The 22,092-nt window shown below is 39.5% G+C and overlaps 1 protein-coding gene across 6 annotated transcripts in view; it reads left to right on the top strand.

Moving 5' to 3' along the window:
- Positions 1-21,079, top strand: part of ZNF385B (zinc finger protein 385B) — a 242,038-nt gene extending 220,959 nt beyond the window's left edge. For all 6 annotated transcript variants that reach the window (XM_045032910.1, XM_045032911.1, XM_045032915.1 and 3 more), the window contains 4 exons: positions 14,502-14,747; positions 16,953-17,131; positions 17,429-17,530; positions 19,611-21,079. In XM_045032910.1, coding sequence (XP_044888845.1) covers positions 14,502-14,747; positions 16,953-17,131; positions 17,429-17,530; positions 19,611-19,829 — 746 coding nt within the window. In that variant the 3' untranslated portion in view covers positions 19,830-21,079. The remainder of the gene's footprint in view (positions 1-14,501; positions 14,748-16,952; positions 17,132-17,428; positions 17,531-19,610) is intronic.
- Positions 21,080-22,092: the final 1,013 nt, after the last annotated feature.

Below are 22,092 nucleotides of genomic sequence, written 5' to 3'. Positions count from 1 at the left end.
TGGTGTCTGTATACCACACTTGTGTCTGTTTATTATTGCGGGGGGGGGGGGTGTTTGTTTATGACAGTGCTTGAATTTTTAAATAAGAAAGCAGTAAGGAAAATAGAAATGGGGAAAAGAGGTGTGTAAGAAGAAAGAGGGTAGAAAAGAGGATAGTGGATAAGTAAAAGGATACATGTCTGGAAAGAATGGTGATCTAGACACAACATGAAAGGTGAAATTTATGGGCTAAGATCTTGTGGAAGATCTCAAAAGGAAAAGAATTCATGCAGGTTGTTGTTTCTTAAAAGGGTGATAATCTCTGTGATGAATGAGGATATCATTTGCTCCTGTTTGGGCAGGATCAATTTAATCCCCTATATAAGCAATACAAGTTTTAAAATTTAAGAAATCCAAGTCAAGTCTGCTCCTACCAGGGCTGTAATTGGCCATTTGAAATGGAGGGTTTGAGTCTTTCCGTTAGAATAGGACTAGCGCTTCTAATACTGGTCTTCTAAAATAATCCTGGAAGAAGATTAACTTCATCTATACCTAATAAGGACAGTCTGGGCAAAGTTGAGGGGGAAAAGTTAGTAGCAGGAGAAGTAAGGTTATACTCTTGGTGCCAAGGCAGTTAGTTTCATCACATCACCAGAGTGTAAGTAGTAGAGATGCCAGAGTGCTAATACCTCCAATAGTTTGGAGTCTAAACTGAGTAGAATTTTGCCCATGGCTAATATTAGTTCTGCCATAGTGAAGGCTGTGCTGAGATGTGCGTTTGAAACAGGTTTAAAATTCCTCTTTCACACTTCAGTAATTGAATTTAGTCTCCAAATTTCAAACGGCCCAGGTGCTGTGTGGGTGCTTTGTGCTACACATTTTTGGCTGTAAAAGTGACTTAGCTGCCAACACAAGTATTATCCTAGCAAAGGGGGATCCTACAGTTGCATGAAGTCAGTATAGCAACTACGCTCCAAATACCACACCACCACAACCACCCCCCGCATGCACACACCATGATTATGTTTGTTTTAGCCAATGTTCATTTTTATTACCATCTTTAATGACTTAAACATTTGAAACAAACCCATTTATATCTATGGGTTAGTAGTTGCTGGGGGGTGGAAAGCTGGTTTAGGAAGTGGGGGCATTCACTGCTGTATATGGAATCTGTGGAGACCATTAAAAAAGTACAGTTTAGATGTCTGGCATCCAAACACATCACATGCAAAGCTTTTTATTATCTCTCCAGTTTTAATTCTGCAACTGCTTGTAAAACTAAGTTATAGTATTAGTGTATGAAATGTATTCTGTTTCTTATAGCCTTAAAGCTGTAAATACAAGCAATAAAGTTGCTCATTATTTCCAGATAAAGAAAATATATTTGCTGCCCATCAGCTTATTTGAAATGCAGTTTGTGAATCAAATCCTGATGTCCTTACTCAGTACTTACAGTACTCAGGCAAAACTGCCCCTGAAGTCAATGAGAATGTACAATTACATGTGTCATTTAACTGAAATGAAGATGGGTGTTTCACAGTTGACTTCAGTGGTGGTTTTGCCTGAGCAAGTACTGAGTAAGGAGCTCAGATACAGTCCCATGTGAATATACTTGCATGCAAAATGCCAGTTCATCATCTTTCTTACATTTCTTTAGACACCCAGGGTTTTTTTAATTGTTTCCAATCATTTTAGTAGCGGTGGGTTAGAATTTTAGGATTAGTTTTGCCCCAAATGCAAGTAAAACATGTTTTCCAGTAAAATGTTTCAGATTCAAAGATGCAGATAACATTATTTTTGTTGTTTAGCAGATGAACCAAAGCATTTTTTAACACAAGTGAAAGGTACCTGGATGTAATACAAAAAGTTTGCTGTATTCTTTTAATATTTTTTCGAAGCATTCCTACGTCATTGTATGCTTGAACAGATACATGCAGTATTGCAAAAAAATTCCCCTCCAATACCTAGAAAATGCATATGACCAAGTTTGCAACAGGAATATAAAATATTTGCAAAATAATAAATATCTGGTGTCCGCAAAAGATAGATTAAACAAACCAATGCCTTTACTTTTGCCCATATGTGAGCCATATATTGCAATGAAAAAGTCTACAATACTGTGTACAGTATTTCTAGCTTGTCCACTCTATATTATAATTTCCCAAGCCTGGCGTAGGTTTTCAGCTGCAGCCAGTATACATCAGTACAGCTGAGGAAGGTGAGAGACAAAGGTGGTTTTAAGTTCTGTCCAGCTCCCCACACCAGCAAAGTATCCCTAGAACACAAACACCCGCTGACCTTCATACTTTACCCCAGGAATGTGCCTTATACCAATGGTGGCCATGGTATTCCCTCATTTGGGCAGATCCACCATATTTTCTGCAGCTTTGAAGTGTTGGCAGAGTAGGGACATGAATCTGGCTTAATGTGTGTTAATTTCTATTGAAGGTCTTCCCAACCTATTTTGCTATGGATGAGGTATGTCACTTGAAAGCCAGAGACCTATGAGTGTGCATTAAGCTCTTGGGTTGGCTTGTTGTTTTTGTGTTTGTTTTAGTAAGTGAACTGGTTCCTTTTCTGGTGTGAATTGACATAGCTCTATAGAAGTCAATGGAGCAATGTAAGTTTACACCAACTGAGAATCTGGCCCTCTGTATGCAAATTTGCATGTGGATAGATGAAGTATGAGATTAGATTCCATTGAAAATAAATCCTTATAACTACAACAGTAGCTTTTTGTCAGCGATTCAGTCTTTGGCAAATAATCCTTAGTATACTAGTAACTAGGAAAAGTTTACAGTCTCACAGAGGTTTGCAGATTGTGCTAAGTCTGAAACCCAGGCATTGCATCTATTTGGTGACGAAGAGGGAAAGGTGTGATGGGAAAGTGAGACCTGTAGCCTGCCTTCAACAAACAGAATAAGAGAATTGTATTGTTACATAGCTGCATCCTAGTCCTACTCACACTCCTCACAAAACCCCCACAATACTTAGCACAATAGGCACACTGCTGAGGAGAAGCCCAGGACTGAAATATAAGGGAACATTATGGGTCAAGATTGTGCAGTAGCAGAGTTGCATGTGGCTATTTGTACATTTCCTGACTCTCTAGCCAGTCCATTTCCTTTGGTACGAAATCACCCAAACTTTCAAACAAAAATATTTGAGGGCATACATATATTTTGATTAGTTAAAATCATTTGAAATCTTGAAAACAAGCCAAATTCTTTATAAGAAAGTAGCCTAAGGACCTTGGAATGCAGAATCAGAAATAAAATGTCACAGAAATTAACAAGTGTCAACATCACCACTGTACCAAGTCCAAACAGATAATACTTCTGGAAATGACAGTTCATCTCAGCAACTTTATTTGATTAACCACATTACTACTCCTAATCAGTTTAGTTACAGAGCACTCCCAAGTTTTCAGAGCTGTCGAAATATTCTCTGATGTAGCCACAACATCTCTAAAATAAGTATTTAGCTTATTTCAGTCTACGGAGATCTTGGAGATTTAATACTATACATTTTCTAGCTTCTATTTGCTACTCTTTTTTTTTAAGCAAAATTATTGTCCTTAGACTATGCAGACAAAAATAGCCTTTTAATTAAATAAAATCTGGCCGTTTGTTTCAAAGTAGTATGTTGAAGAAAAATATTTACAAATATGAAAAGTAGCCAAGATGTTAGGAAACATTGCACCGTGCTGATTTGCAATGCTATTTTTCCAGTACAGAGCCCTACAGGCCTCTCACTCACTTCTTACTACACTGCATAACTGGTTAGGTTGTAGGTAAGCTGACTACACCCATTAGTTTCTCCATATTGAGAAAATGGAGAGAGCAGAAAATAATTACTTCAGAATCTCTTATCAAAACTGGCTAACTCGTGTCTTCCTGAGTGCCAAGGAGAGTAATGTAGTTATGCTTTTTTTGTTCCTTTTTTGGTTTGTTTTTGAATGATATGGAGATGTAGGAAGGGTGCTTATGAATGCAGTAAAGAATGTAACTATTAATGACTTAATTGCTTTCTTACTTCTGCCTAATTTATTATGGAGACAAGGTGAGTGAGGTAATATCTTTTATTGGACTAACTTCTGTTGGTGAAAGAGACAGGCTTTCAAGTTTCCACAGAGTTCTTGGACAGGGCTCTGTCCTTGGTCCTCTTAATTTCTCCCTCTACACCTTATCTCTGGGTCATCTCATCCACAAAAACAATTCTACTACCGTCTTTTTGCTGAAAAACTCACTTACATATCTGCTCCAGACCTATCTCCTTCTGTTTGAACTAAAATCTTGGACAGCCTCTCTGCCATCTCCTTGCGAATGTCTGGCCATCATCTCCATCACAACATGGATAAAACAGAACTCCTCATCTACCCCCCCCCGCCAGCATTCCAACCCCCACCACTCCTTTCTCAATTATTGTGACAGCACCACCAGCCTGCATGTCACTCAATGCCCTCTGGGCATCTCCTTCAACTCAGTCCCTTCTCTAGGCTGTGTCTAAATTTTGCAGATTCTTTCTGCATAACATCTCTAAGATGCGCCCTTTCCTATCCAACCTCACCACTAAAACTCTCATCCAGGCTCTCACCTTACATCTCAATTACTGCAACATCCTTTCCCCTGACCTTGAGAGATGCAGTCTTACCCCCATAGCCATTAAGAATGCTGCTGGGAAAGATAATTTTCCTAGCCTGTCACTTTAACCCTGTCCCCACTCTTTTTGCATCGCTGCACTGGCTCTCCCTTCTTTATAGCACCAAACATAAGCTACTTCTCTTCAATTTCAAAACCCTTTATGATCTGTCTCCATACTCTACCTATCATCTCTTATTTACTATTAAGATGGTGATTCCTTCCTCCAGTTGGCCTATGATGCCAGCCTCCATCACCTGCTTGCTAAATTTTCAGTCACCTTTGTGCCTTCTCCCATGCTGTCCCTCATGCATGGGAGGAATTCCACATAAACAATCCGCAAAGCCACTCCCTCGGTCTTCACATCTCTCCTTAAACTCTCCTTTTCTGTGATGCCTACAAAACAACTTGACAACGGTTAGGCTACTGGTGTGCTGAGACCACTGCCTGTCATGCTGACCAATACTGTCTCACTATTTCCTTGTACTCCCCCATACAGCTGTATCCATCTACTGTCTCTTGTCTTATACATAACTTGTAAGATGGTTGGGGCAGGGAACCATCTTTTAGTTGTGTGTTTGTGCAATGCCTAGCAAAATGGGGCCTGATCCGTGACTAAGGCTCCTAGATGCTACAGCAGTGGCTCTCAAACTTTTGTACTGGTGACCCCTTTCCAACAGCAAGCCTCTGAGTGCGACCACTCCCTTATAAATTAAAAACACTTTTTTACGTATTTAACACCTTTATAAATGCTGGAGGCAAAGCAGGGTTTGGGGTAGAGGTTGAGAGCTCGCGACCCCCCCATGTAATAACCTCAGGACCCCCGAGGGGTCCCGACCCCCAGTTTGAGAACCCCTGTGCTACAGTAATATAAATAATATCAACTAACTGGCTTCTTTTCAACATATTTGGTTGCCATATTCTGTAATGTATGGGAGGAAGAAATGTGCTGTAACTAACAGATACAAAATAAATGTCAGTTTCAGTTTTAGTTCAGATGTGCCAAATATCGAAAATGTTAAATCCAAACTTCTAATTTCAGTAGTAAAAGTATTTACCCTTTGATGAGCACTGTCACTATGGCCAGGTCTAAACTATAAACTTGCATCGGTATAACTATGTCGCTCAGGGGCGTGAAAAATCCCCACCCTGAGCAATATAATTACACCAACTGCCGGTATAGATAGCGCTATCTCAGCAGGAGGGTTTCTCTACAGGAGAAGCTCTCCTGTAGACATAGTAGTGCCTTTACAAAGCACTACAGCAGTGCAGCCGCACTGCTGCAACGTTTTAAGTGTAGAACTGCCCTAAGTCTGTCTGTAATGATGCCAATTTAATTACATGCATATGCATTCCAGGGAACATCCTTGGATCGGATACAGTTGTAATTAATTTAATTAACATTACTGTTGCTCCACACTACAGTGGAAGAGTATTTTTACAATAAGAATAAAAAAAGTGATAACCCACTGTGGGCCTCTCTCTCACCACTGCACACTCCAAAGGCCACTTACTGCAGCCTAGTTATTTTCGTGGACAGGTATGGTACTGTTGCAATTACAGGGCCAAATTCAGACTTGGTATAACTGGTCATGACTCTGGCTTCAAAGGAGTCCTGCCTACTTTACATCAGGTCTGAATTTGACCCACAATCAACACTTGAATATCATGTCAGTGCCTTGTAACTCAATTTGTATGAGAATTCAGGGATATTATGGGAAATGGATTAGCAACAAATTCATTAAGGCTCTTCAGAGTAATCAAAAAATTATACATATTTATAAAAGTCATTTCTTCAGCAGTAACATTGTGGCACAGGGAAGCACTTATCACAACTGAAGTCTATAAAATTTAAGTGTTTACATCTATACATGTATATCAGCTCCAATATTCTCAAACACATTAATCTGTTCAAAGGAAATTCACTCCATTCGTGGAGTAATGAAGCTGAGATAGCTATGCAGTGGTTTAATTGCATATTAACTATTTTATTTTATTTTACTGGCTTTTTCCCTGCAACATTGCTGACGTGTTCTTTAACATTTTACAGACAGAAGTTGAATTAGCAATCCTGTGGGGTTTTGTCACTCACTTTTGCATAGGACCAAAAGGAAACCATATGTAAGGAAAAAAGCTATTTTTTCGCCTTCCTGACCATAAACACCCAAACTTTTCAAGAATAGTCTCTCCATTATCCTCTCTCATCAACCAGGATGTAGGTAGAGGAAGTTCTGAAAATGTATAGCCATTTTTAGGAGAGGGGATTGGTAAATGTTTTCCAAAATGTCAAGTTGTAGGATCCTCTAGTGTCTAGAAAAGGAGTCTTGGATGGAAAGACTCCTGGTTTCTACCTCCAGTTTTGACATTGACTTGCTGTTGGACTGTAGCAAAGTCACTTACTCTTTCATGTACTCATTTGCCTCGGTTTACCCATCTTAAAAGGGGCAGTTTACCTACTTGTTGGGTTAATAGTGAGCTTTGTTAATGTTTGCAAAGTAGCCCCTCAAACACATTGTAATGTATTAAGATAAGAGGTTAGAAAAGCATTTGCAATACCTCATTCATATCTAATGTATCTGTTATCCATTTCTTTAACTTTTGTTAGTACCCAGTAATATCGTTCCAGTCCATTTGGAATTGGACTCAGGATGCTAAATTCAACCCTGGTATAAACAGAAGCAGACCCACTGAAGTAAACTAATGGGAGTTGTACTCATTTGCACCAGGGCTAAATTTCATATACAAATTCATTATAGAATTATCTGTAACTATCAAAGACTAAAAAGAGTTAACTAACAAACCCTACATAGATAACTAGATAGAAGATGTGCATATAGATATAAGACCCAACTAGCCAATATCAGGGTAAGACCTGTCCTATATATGCATTATTTATTAATTCTGTATACTTTGACACTGAAATATGAAGTTGAGCTTTTTCACTTTCCTAACGTTGCTAAAGTATTTCAACAGCAAGTTACATTTCATACTGGATTTCTATTTTATTTTTATCAACATTTTCATGGCTTTGTTTTATAGATTTTTATTGTAAGTTGTGCAAATTGCCTCATATGAACTACTCTTGTTGACTACCTTTGGACCATGACTTCTGATAACAAATCAAGCTTTGTAGAAAGGTATCCAATAGTTACTAGAGAGAGATTCTGAACTGTGAGAAGTGCCACCTTTCCATTAATGTGCTAAATCAAAGTATTCTATCCTTCTCTATGTGACTGTCTAGATGATCTTAAAGATCTTTTAATGGCTTTTTTTTTTAGAGTAAAAAATAACTGATCAGAATTCCTTCAATCAAATCAATTTTAACATCCAACACTGTAACTATTGCTGAGTATACAATAACTATTACTTTAGTCTACACTGGCACTCTCTTTTAGCCTGTAACCTGCAAGATGTACATTTAATTGTAAAGTGCTTTGGGGCACCTTGAGTATGTAAAGCATCATAAAATTAAATACAATTCTACTTAAATATGTCATATTAAATTCAGGAGATCATGTCAGCCTCTGTTATGGTCACATTTTTATTTGTGATGACTTGAGACAAGATGTTTGTTTACTCAGTTGAGAGATTAATCACAAAATTTCCAAGACATGGTAGAAATGTATCTCTCAATATGAACTGAGATTCTTCCCCTCACCCTCCGTTTATAACTTGGTATTTAAGATCCCCCAAAAGAACAAATAAAATGAATTGTCCTGCATCCGGCTATTAAGTGCACAAAACTAATTATGGAGCTGGCTTTCCAGAATGAAGTATTATCCATCAGTGTTTTGTTTTTATCAGTAGGGCCTTAGACATCTGAACACGGCTTCTCTCTTTCTCTCCAAGAAGGCCTTCACCTAGCTAAGGTAATTACTCTGCTTAGCTGAGTCTCCAAATGAGGTGGTCTTAAGATTTCACTTTCCCATTCTTCTCAGCTGTCTTTTCTTCCTTTTGCTAATTTTGTACCCCTTGCCATGCGTTCTTGGTGTCTGTGTTCTTTGCCTTTAATGAGCTGGTTTTTTTAGAAAGTGACATTTAATTTTTTTACAAAAATGTCCCACTTTCTAACAAAAAACAGAATCCAAAGAGGGCGCCAGGACAGCCACATTTCACCAGAGGGGGCTCTAAGGACTAAGTGTGATCCTAGGTTCTAACAGCATCTGGGCTGATGCCCTAGTCACCTTTGGGAAGACAACTGGCTCCCTGGTGCCCTAATCAAAACAGCTCTCTACAAAGCATAGGCGGGTGGGAGGAGGAGGATGCCAGAAAGGTAGCACTTCTCCCTTCTGCACCATAGGGAGAAGAATTCTGCATGGACGGCTCCCTCTGAGTGCACATCCTCAGTGTGTGAATGGGTCCAAATTGTGCAAACTCAATTGTATAATAGGATGAGCCAAAAAAATGTAAGTCTGAGTACAGTGAATAGAGCCTGAATGTTAGGGGAAAAAAGTCCTAGGGTGAAATCCGTGGCAATGCCAAAGTCAATGACAAAACTCACCTTGAACAGTCAAATCTATTGGACTGTGCAATAGCACTTCCCAGAAGCTGCAAATTGTAAGTCATTTCAAATAAACCTGCACTGGCAGGGAAATGGACAAGTTGACCTGCCTAGATCGTTTTCATCTCTATTTGCTATGTGTATGATATGCAAATCCAAACAGAAATAGTTCTAATTAGCTAAATATGCCTTCGATTCTAGAATCCAATTCTGACACTAAATACAAGCCAAACATTCATACATAGATGAAAGCAACTTCAAAGCCAAGACTGAAACAATGGAGGTAAGAGACAACAGCATTTGTATTACTGAGCCCAAAGCGATACTTAATTAGTTTTTTCTCATATCTTATTTCAAAATAAAAGCAGGATTCAGTAAGAGCTGGGACTCAACCAGCAATTTTACTACTCCTGGGGCTTAAGAAAAAAAGGAGATTTAATCCTTAATTGCAGACAAGAATATAACAGTCAAAAATATCCTCCGTACAAGGAAAAGAGCATAGTCATATACTGTCCAGTAGTATGGGGTAGATTGTGACTAGTCTCGCATAGGGGTAAATTTAAAAAAAAGGACACACAAGACTTACCCAGTCATTTTTGGCACCACACAGAGGCTAGGCCGAATTACAGCTCTTGTATTCTCAGTGTGTCTTGTGCTGCCTGTAGCCACAAGGATGAGCAGCAGCTCTAACCTTTCCAACAGGGTCTGGGAAAAGGAAGGGCCTGGGCGAAGTCGCAGCCTTCTGCTCCAGCTAGTGGAATTGGGCTGTCGTGGGGATGGAGGGAGCATATGCTGCATTCTTCTAAATCTTACGGGTATAGCAGAGGCCACGCTGGCCTGAGGTACTGGATGCTCCTGGAGGTGTTGAACTAAATTCTGTACTGATTTATCCCTTGTCCAAGTCCATTGGCTTCAGTGGGCTTGGACCAGATATAAGAATTATGCCTCCAGGAATGCCAGCAGGGCAGCCTTACAATGGGGCTGTAGCTTTACAGCCATATCTCACCTTATATCTAGATTTTATATAATGATTCCAATAGTATCTAGGATGAAACACTTCTAAATATGCCGACATTTTATATATGATGAAGTCATCTAGGCTCTTAAGCAGTATGAAAGTGACCAGTTTCTTCTTTAATATTAAATATATGCTATAAATACAAATAAAATAATCTTCTGTATATATTGTGCACGTGAATATGATTTGTGTTTATCTGCGTTGCACAGATGAATACTCAGAAGGCATTTCTAAAAGTGGTAGTTAATGGTGATGTGGCTCCGAGGGATTGAAAACAATAAGTAGTTAACTAAAACCCATGTGAAGAAATGTAATTTAATGATTCTAGAAGCCAAAAGAGCCAGATTCTACTCTACTAGATAGCCAAACACTTGTCTAGCTTATTCTAGTGGATATGGGAACTAAAATGTTACATTAACTGTTCAATCAGGATTTTAAACACGTTCTCTAAGTATTTAGAAAGATGGAAGGAAACATTAATCTAAATGGGGATGGGAGGTAGGGTGCGTGTGTGTGTATATATGCAATACATGCTTATGCGCTCTCTCGCTCTCTCTGGGTGGAGTGATTATTTGAATTGGGAACCTTTCCAATATTTAAATAGCTGACAGAACCTTGCCTGACAACATGCTAATAGCCTCTTGCTAGTTTCCTAGATGTTTGCAGTCAGTTTGTTATATAGTTTTGTTCCTTATTAAGAATAATGAAAATGACAAATCTAGGGAATATTTTAAATCCTGGTTAAAGCACTACATCAGTTAGCATTTGAGGCACTGGATTTACTTCTTGTTGGCTGAGGTGCTTGGCAATGGGACATGGAATCTTTCATTTCAGTCATCTGTTAAATCCAGCGATGGAAAACTGTCGTCTGATGGTGATTGGTAGCCTATGTGAAATGGGTTTTGTGTTCTCAGCCTAGTGTTCACAGGGATGCAGCACAAAAAATATCCTCACAGGTGGCCACTGTTATAGAAAGTCTGAGCAGAGGAGCCAAGGATTGAATGGGCTTGGAGACTGAACAGTCCATTCACTCCTAGAAGACAATCAATCTCTTCAGGACAGGGTGGGGAAGCTTGCATTACTGATGCTTGTCCTATACCTTCTCTTTAGAGAAACAGAAGACTTGAGTTTGGCACATTTTGCCAGCACTAAATTTACATGAACACATTTAGAAAATATAAATATAAATATAATATATATATTATATTATATTATATATATATAAATATAAAGATGCACACTACAGGCATCAGGGTGTATAAACACAAGGCATCAGCTATTTTCTATGGATAAAACACAATGGAAATATAGTCAATGTTTTGGGTGAAGATTATAGCATGTAGTTCTATAAATATTGTTTTTAAACATTTCATGCTATTTTTTGTCACTTATCACATGCTTTTAAAAGCCTGAGCCTACAGCATACTGAAGACTTCTCTTTAATGGGAGTCGAGAGCACAGCACCTTTCAGAACATGCAATACACCTCATAGCATCTGGACTCTTCATACAGACAACGCAAGTGATAAACTATTCTTATATAGCCTGAGTCCATGAATGGATAGCCGATAGATGTTTCATTTGTACATTGTTAGCACCTCTACTAGCTTTCCCTATTATTGTTTGTCTATGGGGATGGCGGGGGGAGAGAGAGTATACTTTATAAATATTCATTTGTGATGTTATTTCCATGGATTGGCTTTCTGCAGATATGAATGATTACTACAGCCATATTAAAATTCTGAAGTAGATGGTGAATGATCTAATATCACTTCCTTTGGTAATATTTTATAAATTCAAAAATGTTTAGAGTACCCCTTTCATAAACCTGGCCTTCTGAATGAGATTCACTTTTGGTCAATTTAAATGTTAAATATAGTTTACTTGTGTTGTGTAATTTTAAAATAGTTTTTATGGCTATATTGAAGTATATAATCAAATATTTATTAACATTTCTTTTCTCTTTATCTCAGAGATCTAAAATTCAAAGATTTACTGCACTGCATTTCTGGGAACTATGCCAATTACTGTCTCTGCTCTCTAGTATCAAGTGCCTGTTCATATTTTGTATACGCTTTTAGGTTTGTGAGTTATGCTTATACATACAATGCATCAATGAAGAGTTCAATCCTGTGCTCAGCACCCCTTTAGCGTCAATGGTAGCTCCACACACAGAGTGACGGTAGAACAAAACCCTCGTTTTTGTATACGTAAATTGCAAGGGCCAAATTTTGAAGATAATTCTGCACCCGCAATTGGGCCCAGATTTTCAAAAGAGCTCAGCATCCATCCAAATAAATGGCCAGATTTTCAAATTAGCTCAGCACATTGGGTGCTGATTTTTTTTGAAAATCTGGCCAATGGGAGCTGAGCACTTTTGAACCTCTTCTCCTTATGTAGGTGCCTAATTGAGAACTGGACTCTTGAAAAATTTGATTCCAGTTGTGGGTGCTGAGCACTTGAAAATCTGGCCCCAGATGCACGTCTGTTAGAAACTGAAACTCAGGAGATGGCAACCAACTCTACTTACCTAGGAAGAAAATATCCACTGAATACACTGCATTTCTCAGAGTTTGAGGCATATGCTTTTTTCATTTAAGTTAAGCTAACCTCTATCAACCTGTTGTATTTTACTGGTTTGGGAGTATTGGGCCATATCCTTCAATCCTTTCTTAGCCAAAAAGCCATGGACTTGGGTGCAGGCCTTATGTAAGCCTGAGGATGTGATTTAGTAGTCCATTCGTGTACAGCAAAGCATTTTAAACATAGGATTAACTTTAGGCAATACCTAAATCCCATTGCATTCAATGGAACTTACACACATAAAAGAATTTGTGTGTGTTTAACTGCTTTTGTGACTAGGAATGGACTTAAGCTTGCACTTAAGTGATTTGCTGGATAGGTTCTGAAAGACTGCGCCCAGTGTCACTGTGGACAGCTGTGGGCCTTGTGATATAAATTACATTTTTAAAGCTACTTTTAAGAGCTTCTCTGCTGTTTAGCTGATTCCTGCTTGACTGTGATGGGAAGGTACCAAAGCAGCACTGAGTATAAAGATAAACAATATATAAATGTTTAAGAAATGTATTTTGAGCTTAAGTTGAACAGTTTTAATTTTAAATTTTTCTGGCAAAGTAATGTACAAAGGAATGTACAAAACTGCTTTTATATGATCCTATAATCCGTGTCTTTTCATGCAAGTCTTCCTCTGGGCTTTTGTCTTTGTGTCTTGTATCATGTCCTCTCTATGTGCTTGTCTAGTAAGCCATAATATGACTAATCCTAAATGCAGAGCTGGCCTTTGAGACTCTGCTAATATTTGGGACCTAGAAATGTCAAGGCTAATCTCGTATTTTAAAAAATTAAGTATCTAACTCTTTTCCATGCAAAAGTATTCTTGTAAATACAAACTGGCAGTCACACTGCTGTCAACTGATCAACAGAGCTGAAAGTTTCTCAATGTGGTTTCCCCTCCCCCCCCCCCCGATGATAGCGGTTTTATTCATGTAGCTCTGACACCCCGGAGGTAGTTTATGACACCTATGCTGCCTAGGCTACTGCTGATGATATTAGGGCCACCTCAGTCCCCCACCCCACCCCAAGGGGTTGGATGGTGCTTATAGGTGTGCTTTCTTCTCTGCTCAGCAGCTCAATAGCACAAGAAGCAGTAAGGTCTAATAAACTAACCACATGATGCAGCAAACTCCTACAGTCTCCTGCAGCAGACTCCTACATTCTAATTGGCTCTCACAAACGCCCTCTGCAGCTTCAGTCAAGTCACTTGATCTCTCTACTTTGGGACCCATACCTGTAAAATGAAACAACAATACCTACTGACCAGTCTCAGAGGAGGCCTGGATGATTGATTAATGGGTGTAAAATGATACATAAGAGAATTGAATTAAAACCCTTAGGGCCCCCAGTTTATACCAGGAATTATGCCTTGAATAATCTTATCTAAATATTGGCAGCTCTGCACTGACCCCCTATAGTGAGTAAAGCACTATATTCAACTTGTATAACTGAAATGAGGGAAGTGGATCTCAAGATTATGGCGGAACTTCAGGGGTATCCTCTCCAGTGAAATTATTTTGAAAATCCCTCCTATTTGATGCAATTTGGGCCATTCCCAAGGCAGACAAAGTGCTCTTCAGAAATATGTTTATGATCTCAGGGTTAAGTCTCTGGTAACGATAGTTTCCCAAGAGCCCAGGAAATCACCCCCAAAATCAATTAAGTTTGATGGCAAAAATTTTGCAAGTGTTCTTGAGATTTCCCGCTCTAGGACATCATTGCCCTGTGTATATTCCCTATGTGATTTGATGTGTATAAAACCTTACAATACACATGTTTGTTTCTTTTAGAAGATAAAGGGAAAGTGAAAACCAGTGGTTCTAGTCAGCCTTCAAATACTGAAGTGGGCCTGTTCCTTCCCAAACCTGGAGCTATAACATTAGCACCTATAACATCGACATCATCCTCTAAGAGCACAAATGGAGCAACAAGCACAGTTTCTGAATCCGAAGAGGAAAAAGCCAAAAAACTACTTTACTGTTCACTATGCAAAGTGGCTGTGAACTCCCTATCACAGCTAGAAGCACACAACACAGGTGAGTTCCTACAACACGTAAGTATGTGACTGTGTGTCATTTTAAAAAAACAAAACACTATAGAGTTAAAATCCTTTATATTCTCAGGCACAAGAGCTTTTAAATACCTATTTTTGAAGATATCCTTTACACAATCCCCTGTTGTCTAGACCAATGATTTCACCAAACTTCCTACAGCCCATGATATCTAACTGTACTTTGTCCTGACTCCAGAGGTGCTTCCAACTAACATGAAGTTTTCAACTTCATTGTAAATTCTGTACTACTTCAAGTTCCAATATATAATATATTTATTCTTATCATGCCTAGTTAAATGCTGCAGTTGGTAAAGTATAGTTTTTATGCAATAACTTGAGGATTCACTTTTTAAATTTGATGTCATAGAGGCTTTGAACAATTGAGACAAGATGCTTATAAAGTATATGTTGCCTTTAAATCTATCTTTCCTTACCTCAAGAGAAATATTAAGTCCAGGAATCCCTTCCTTTGTAGCTCTTTGAGAGAGGAAGGAAGGAACATCTATCCTCCCTCTTCCCACATAAAATTGGATGGATGGGAACAAACTCCATAAGACTTTTGTGGTGCAACCTTTGCTTGGCATCCTCTCTCCTGGACTGCAGGTCTCGGGAGAGTCAGGACCCCAACAATCACATTGGTTTATTCTGGAGACATACATCATTAAGACCAGGATTTCTTGTGGATCCTCATTCTTCATGGATTCCTACACTTAAAGCCAGGGGGTGAAATCCTGGCCCCATTGAAGTCAATGGCAAAAGTTTCATTGAGTTAATGGAACCAAGATTTCACCCAGGATCTCTTCCTCCATACTCCTCACACTGCACTAAAGGCAACACAATTAGCTTCCATCCATATTTTCTTTTGGTTTACAGGCCGCAGGTCTCTAACTCCTTCACTGAGGAGCCACTGAATAGGAAGAAGTAGCTAGTGCTGCTTTAAACAGGATTACCCAATTCCTGTTTATATGCAGATTTTAGTATCCTCCTTGGCCACACCTAATGTGACCAGATGTCCCGATTTTATAGGGACAGTCCCGATTTTGGGGTCTTTTTCTTATATACGCTCCTATTACCCCCCACCCCTGTCCTGATTTTTCACACTTGCTGTCTGGTACCCTAGCCCAGAGGTGAAAGTAAGCCGTTATGATCCAGCTTCTCCGGCGGTGATTTAAAGGGCCTAGGGTTCCAGTTGCTGCGGGGAGCCCCAGGCCCTTTAAATCACCGCTGGAGCTCTGGCAGCTGGCTTCGGACGAGGATTTAAAGGGCTTGGAGCTCCAGCCCCTGCGGGGAGCCCAAGGCCCTTTAAAGCTCCTCCCAAGCCCCGCTGCCGGAGCTCCAGCGGCACTTTAAAGGGCCCAGGGCTCCCCGCAGTGGCTGGAGCACCAGGCCCTTTAAATCCCCACCTGAGCCCGGCTGCCAGAGCCCCGGGGTCCCGGCAGTCAGGCTCCAGAGGGGATTTAAAGGGTCCAGGGCTCCCTGCAGCGGTTGGAGCTCTGGGCCCTTTAAATCACCACTGGAGCCCTGCCGCCCCGGGGTAGCAGCAGCAGGGCTCTCGCAATGATTAAAGGGACTGGAGCGCCATGGCGGCCGGAGCCCCAGGCCCTTTAATTCGCCCCGGGGCTCCCAACTGCCTCTGCAGCTGGGAGCTCCGGGGTGATTTAAAGGCCCTTGGAGCTCCCAGCCACAGCTGGAGCCCCAAGGCCTTTAAATCTTGAAAGGCCCCGCCTCTTCCGGTTGAGGCCACGCCCCCTGATCAGGACTCCCACGTACCGGTAAGTCCTTTAGGTTACCTTCACCCCTGCCCTAGCCAAACCCCCTTATTCCCACACGAGCCACTTGCAGAATGGAAAATGGCAATAACCTGGATCATGAGATGGAGAGGGAAATATTCCTGTGTGTCCCTCTTTCCTTTCTGCACAAGCCCTCAGACTTCTTTCTGGTTTGCTCTCCTCTGTACCATGCAATGGTGAAGTGTGTAGTATAGTAATCAAAGTCAAGATAATGCATAATCTAAACACGTGTGTGGAGTATTTGACCATTCTAGTTCCTAAACAGTCATTTCATGTTATGGAAAATCTAAAAGGGGATGGAAACTGCAGCAATTCTCTATAATAAGTTTTTTATGATTTGTAGCTTAAGAAAAAACATTCCATCTTTGTTAATCCTTATGCATCTAATTGTCTATTAGGTTCCAAACACAAGACAATGGTGGAAGCTCGGAATGGTGCAGGTCCAATTAAATCGTATCCTAGACTTGGATCCAGGCTGAAGATTCAGAATGGCAGTAAGGGCTCAGGACTGCAGAACAAGACATTTCATTGTGAAATCTGTGATGTCCATGTCAATTCAGAAATTCAGCTTAAACAGGTACCTCAAATACCTCGGAAGCTTTTGCCTGAGTGCTAATGCTTTGTGCCTTTGCGGCTTGGATCACAGTATCCTGTGTATTTGATTAATTTCTAGTTCATGTGATTTACTCCAAACTGTTGGGCTTTATTTAGCAAGACCCAACTACTTAGATCATTGCTGCATCCCTTAAGCCTTAATTGTCTCCCAGTGTCTTCGATAGGGGACTTGGTACATGCAGCCAAAAAATCAATTCCAAAAAAAATAAAACCATGAGATCGCTAAACTGCTTCTTAATGTATTCTTTTTTTATTTCAGCACATTTCCAGCAGAAGGCACAAGGACAGAGTGGCAGGGAAGCCTATGAAACCTAAATATAGCCCTTACAACAAACTTCAACGCAGCCCAAGTATTTTAGCAGTAAGTACTGTTACTATGCAGCATCACTGCTGTATATGTGAGCTTGTGACCTTGGGACTCCCACTGCAAAGAGACTAGGAGTATGACAGGGGTAGAAAGCTTGTGAGTATCTCCCCCTGCAGGCTGAATCTGTATTAGCATCAGATTTGAAGCTGGTTATGTATTCTGTCTGCCTGCTCAAAGGCGAAATAGCACTCCAGAGTTATTTACTGCTAGAAGGGAGAGAATAAACAGTGGGCTGTGGAATGGATTGTGTATCTAGTGGAAAGATGTGAACTCTTCTGGTTTTAGTACACTCCCGCTCTTTAAAGGGCACACACTGCCTATGTGAGCATTTAAGAAAACATGATGTTATGAGGGATGTAGCCTGGGAGAAAGGCTTAAGGTGTAAAGCTAAAAACATACTGACTTATCCCGCACAAACAGCAAAGTAAAGTGTGTGCTGTATTAGGCTGGTGTGGGAGAGTTGAGGAGTTTAGGAGCATTAACTGCTTATCATCAAGGCATTTATTACTGGGCTACTAGATCACCATTTCCTGCCTTGGTCCCCAAAAATCCTCAGCCCTTTCTCTGGGGTTCCTCCCCACCAGCATCCCCCATAATACTGTCTTGCTGGTTTCTCTAGCCTGGGGCAAGCTGCTCACCAGGCAGCCTGATTCTGGCTCAGGAAGAGTTGCATGCTCTCTGCTCGCTAGTTAAGTCAGCCTGCGATGGTCACTGTACTGGGTTCATTAGAGAGCAGTGTGCACAACCCATACAACAAAAGTGCTTTTATGTGTTGGAACTAAAGAGATGCAAATACTCATGTCCAAAAGTGAGACACTATCCAAAAAGCATATGAAACCCCTGCAGAAGTTGAAGTATTAATGTTTCTTTGTAATCATATAGTCTAATGAAAATGCTTCAGACTTTCTCTAACACTCCCCATTCACTAGCTTTGGGTCACACTAATCTTTCTCCCTTCTGGAAAGCATTATATTTTTATCTCTTGGGTTTAATACCGATGGTAATAGAGTCAGGATATAAGTCTCCCTCCTCCCACCCACAAATACTTAACCTTGAAACACACCAACCCACAAGTGGAGTTATACTGTATATATTTCATGGGTAATTTTACAGTACCCACACCAGATTGGTTGGGGATCTCAAACTGAGCCGTCTTTTTTTTTTTTTTTTAATGATTGGGTTTTTTTTTAAAAATTAGTCTTGGAGACTAGAAAATATGCTGAAAGGAACAAGTGCGCATTAGCAGAGAAAGAACTAAATGAACTGATGGGTGTTTCCCATCTCTGACTTTTGCATTTTTCTACAGCTCATTTTTATAAGTGAAAAAAAATGAGGAAAATGTACCTTTCTATTTTGTAGAGTCCTGTCGAAGTCATGATCTTGACCCTTTTTTTCCCAATCTTGAGTTTCCTGATGGTAGTTATTATAATTTACAGATATTCACTCTTGTAAATTACCTCTAACCCCCACATACTGGAGCACCCACATCTACTCCATGTGGATTTGTGTGTACTTAAATGTGCAGTTAGTTTGTTTAAATTGTCCTGTGTGTAAGAAGACAGCATGGATACAATTTTCAAAATTGCTGAGACAAGGTTTCCCATTCAGTAGATGCAATTTGCACCTGCATTTTTACACCAGCAAAATTAATTGCAGGTGGATATTGGAGTACTTGTTCTTGTACTTTCCTGATTTGCACCTGTAGTCAAGCAGTTAACATTTTCACCCACAGTTCAGGTGCAGGTGTGAAAATGCCAGTGCAAATTTTGCAGTTGAACATGTGGTCTAATATCTCTTCTGTAAAGCAGCCTATGTTCATTTGCCCTTTTGGCTACAAGCAAAAATCTCAAACAGCTGCTACTAGAAATGGTTAAAATTGGAGCAAAAGAAATACGGTAATTATAAATCAGGTGTGAAGTACTAAGAAGCAATTGAAAACAGCTTTTATTCATACTATCCAGACAGATAAAAAGCTTAAAAGCTTAATGAACATTTTGCTAGGGTTAATGTTTTTACTCATTTTTAAAATGGTGGCAGGAACAGTATTTACATTTCTTTTTTTTCTTTTTTTCAGGCAAAACTTGCATTCCAAAAAGATATGATTAAGCCCTTAGCACCTGCTTTCCTTTCATCTTCTCTTGCTGCGGCTGCAGCTGTGTCATCTGCTCTGTCCCTCCCTCCCCGTCCAACTGCCTCTTTGTTCCAGGCACCTGCAATCCCACCAGCTCTCCTAAGGCCAGGCCACGGTCCCATACGTGCGACTCCTGCATCGATCCTTTTTGCACCATATTAATTTTGTAGTGATAATAAGATAACTATGGCCAGTAGAAGGGGGGAAAAGGAAGCAAAGCAAGCAAGGATTTTATTTTAAAATGTCTTTCTCTTTTATAATGCCATGCAGTGTGGCACCCCAACACTCCAAGTCACAGAATTTTTCATGGACAGGTACTGTATTCTAGAAGCCTAGACAACGTCTCTGTGTCTCTCTCTCTCGCTCTTTAAATTCAAATAATTTGTCTGAGAATGGTTTACCAAAAGCTTAATGGCTCATAAAAAGCTAGCATTCATCTGTTTGTTGGTTGGGGTTTTTTAAATATGTATATCATGCACCTTGTAAACAAGGAACACAGAATATTTCCTGACTGACTTGAAAACTAGGGTCTTCCTCGCTCACACATGTAAATAGGTCTCTGGAATCCAACTGGGTATATTCTAGTGTGAAAAAAGGTAGATTAACCAAGTGCTTAATTGTGGATAACATCTTAATAACTGACTGCATCCTTTTCTTTTCAGTGTGCTCTTGTTGACAGGAATTGTGTACTGTTTTAGACCGCAGTACTGGTGTATCTTGTGTAGTACTAGAGATGTATTGCCTGTCTTAGTTAGACATTTTTAGTTGCTGTGCAAATGTATGGAAGCAATGCAGCTTTGAAGCTTTTTTTTATTAATGTATTTCTCTTGTTTCACGTTTTAGTTAGATTAAAAATAGAAAGCCATATAACATATAGTAAAGATTACTATTGGTTTACTATTTTCATTTTAACTTATTTTGTAGTTTCCTCACTGGTGTTGCTAAGCAATGTTTAACATTAAAGAAAAAGCAAGCTTTTTAATTGCACATTACCACAGCTCACATGCATTGTTCAAGAAGACAATGGGCCGTGTATTTATACGTAAATATCCTTTCTCTTCATTTCTAAACTTGTTTCCTTTGTAACAATGCTGCATAATGTTGTGGCTCCCTAATGCAATAATGTACAGAACATACAATATTTATAATTGACTGACTGTCTTTTCTGTTTACTGACTATATTGAAGTTCTGCCCTCCCTCGTCTCTTGTCCCTACCCCCTTTTATAAAGGTAATATCAATATGCAGTACTCAGACTGAAGTCTTTGTGCGATATTGAGGGCAACAAGTATAATAAAGGAATAAAATAGAGTTAACTCTTTTAGAACATCTTTATCTGCAATCCGTAAATAGTAAAATGTCTGTGTATTTTTTTAAATGTATCTTTTCAATAAAACAATATAAAAAATAGAAGCACTTCTTGTGTTTGGGGTATTTTTAATGGGCAAAAAAAATTGCATGGAACAAATAGAGCCACTAAGGCAGTGGTTCTCAACCTTTCCAGACTACTGATCACCTTTCAGGAGTCTGATTTGTCTTGTGTACCCGAAGTTTGACCTCACTTAAAAACTACTTGCTTACAAAATCAGACCTAAAAATACAAAAATATCACAGCACCCTATTACTGAACAATTGCTACTTTGTCATTGTTACCATATCATTATAAAATAAATCAATTGAAATAGAAATATTGTACTTACATTTCAGTGTCTAGTGTACAGAGAGCAGTATAAAGTCATTGTATGAAATTTTAACTTGTACAGACTTCACTAGTGCTTTTTATGTAGCCTGTTGTAAAAGTAGACAAATATCTAAATGAGTTGATGTACCCTCTGAAAGACACCTCTGCGTACCCCCAAGGGTATGTGTACCCCGGTGGAGAACCAGTGAGCTAAGGGAATCTCTAGTCCAGTAGAAAACAATATCCCCTAAAAACTGCCAACATTTCTTTCCTACATTTTTTAGGCTTTTTATTGGTGTTTTTTGTAGCTCATCTTAAAATATTCAATCTTTTGGCAAACTCAAGGAAAAACTGCTGAACCAGATGAATGTATAAGATCAGAAATGAAACACCACTCTAATATGCTCCCAAATGGCCATGTATGGGGATTATCATTAAAAACACGATTGATTTTGGTTTAGACTGGAAGCAGGATATTTTGAAAACATTTATTCTATATTAATACAAAAAAGTCATTGTGAAGCAGTTAGGGTTACTACACGCACAAAACACGTCTAACGCAAATCCATAAAAGCAAGGAAATGAAAACTTAAGCCACCTAACAGTACATACTCTGTACTCCTCTATCCCCAAGCATACGCCTTACTACTACAATTACCATACACCACAGGCCATGTACCGTTACCTTAACTCTGCCCCCTTGTCACCCTTCTGCTCACACCCTTTACTTTACTTTATTTCTGCC

Source organism: Mauremys mutica, chromosome 10, assembly GCF_020497125.1.
Source record: "Mauremys mutica isolate MM-2020 ecotype Southern chromosome 10, ASM2049712v1, whole genome shotgun sequence".
Lineage (NCBI taxonomy): Eukaryota > Metazoa > Chordata > Testudines > Geoemydidae > Mauremys > Mauremys mutica.
This window is presented reverse-complemented; position numbering and strand designations above follow the sequence as displayed.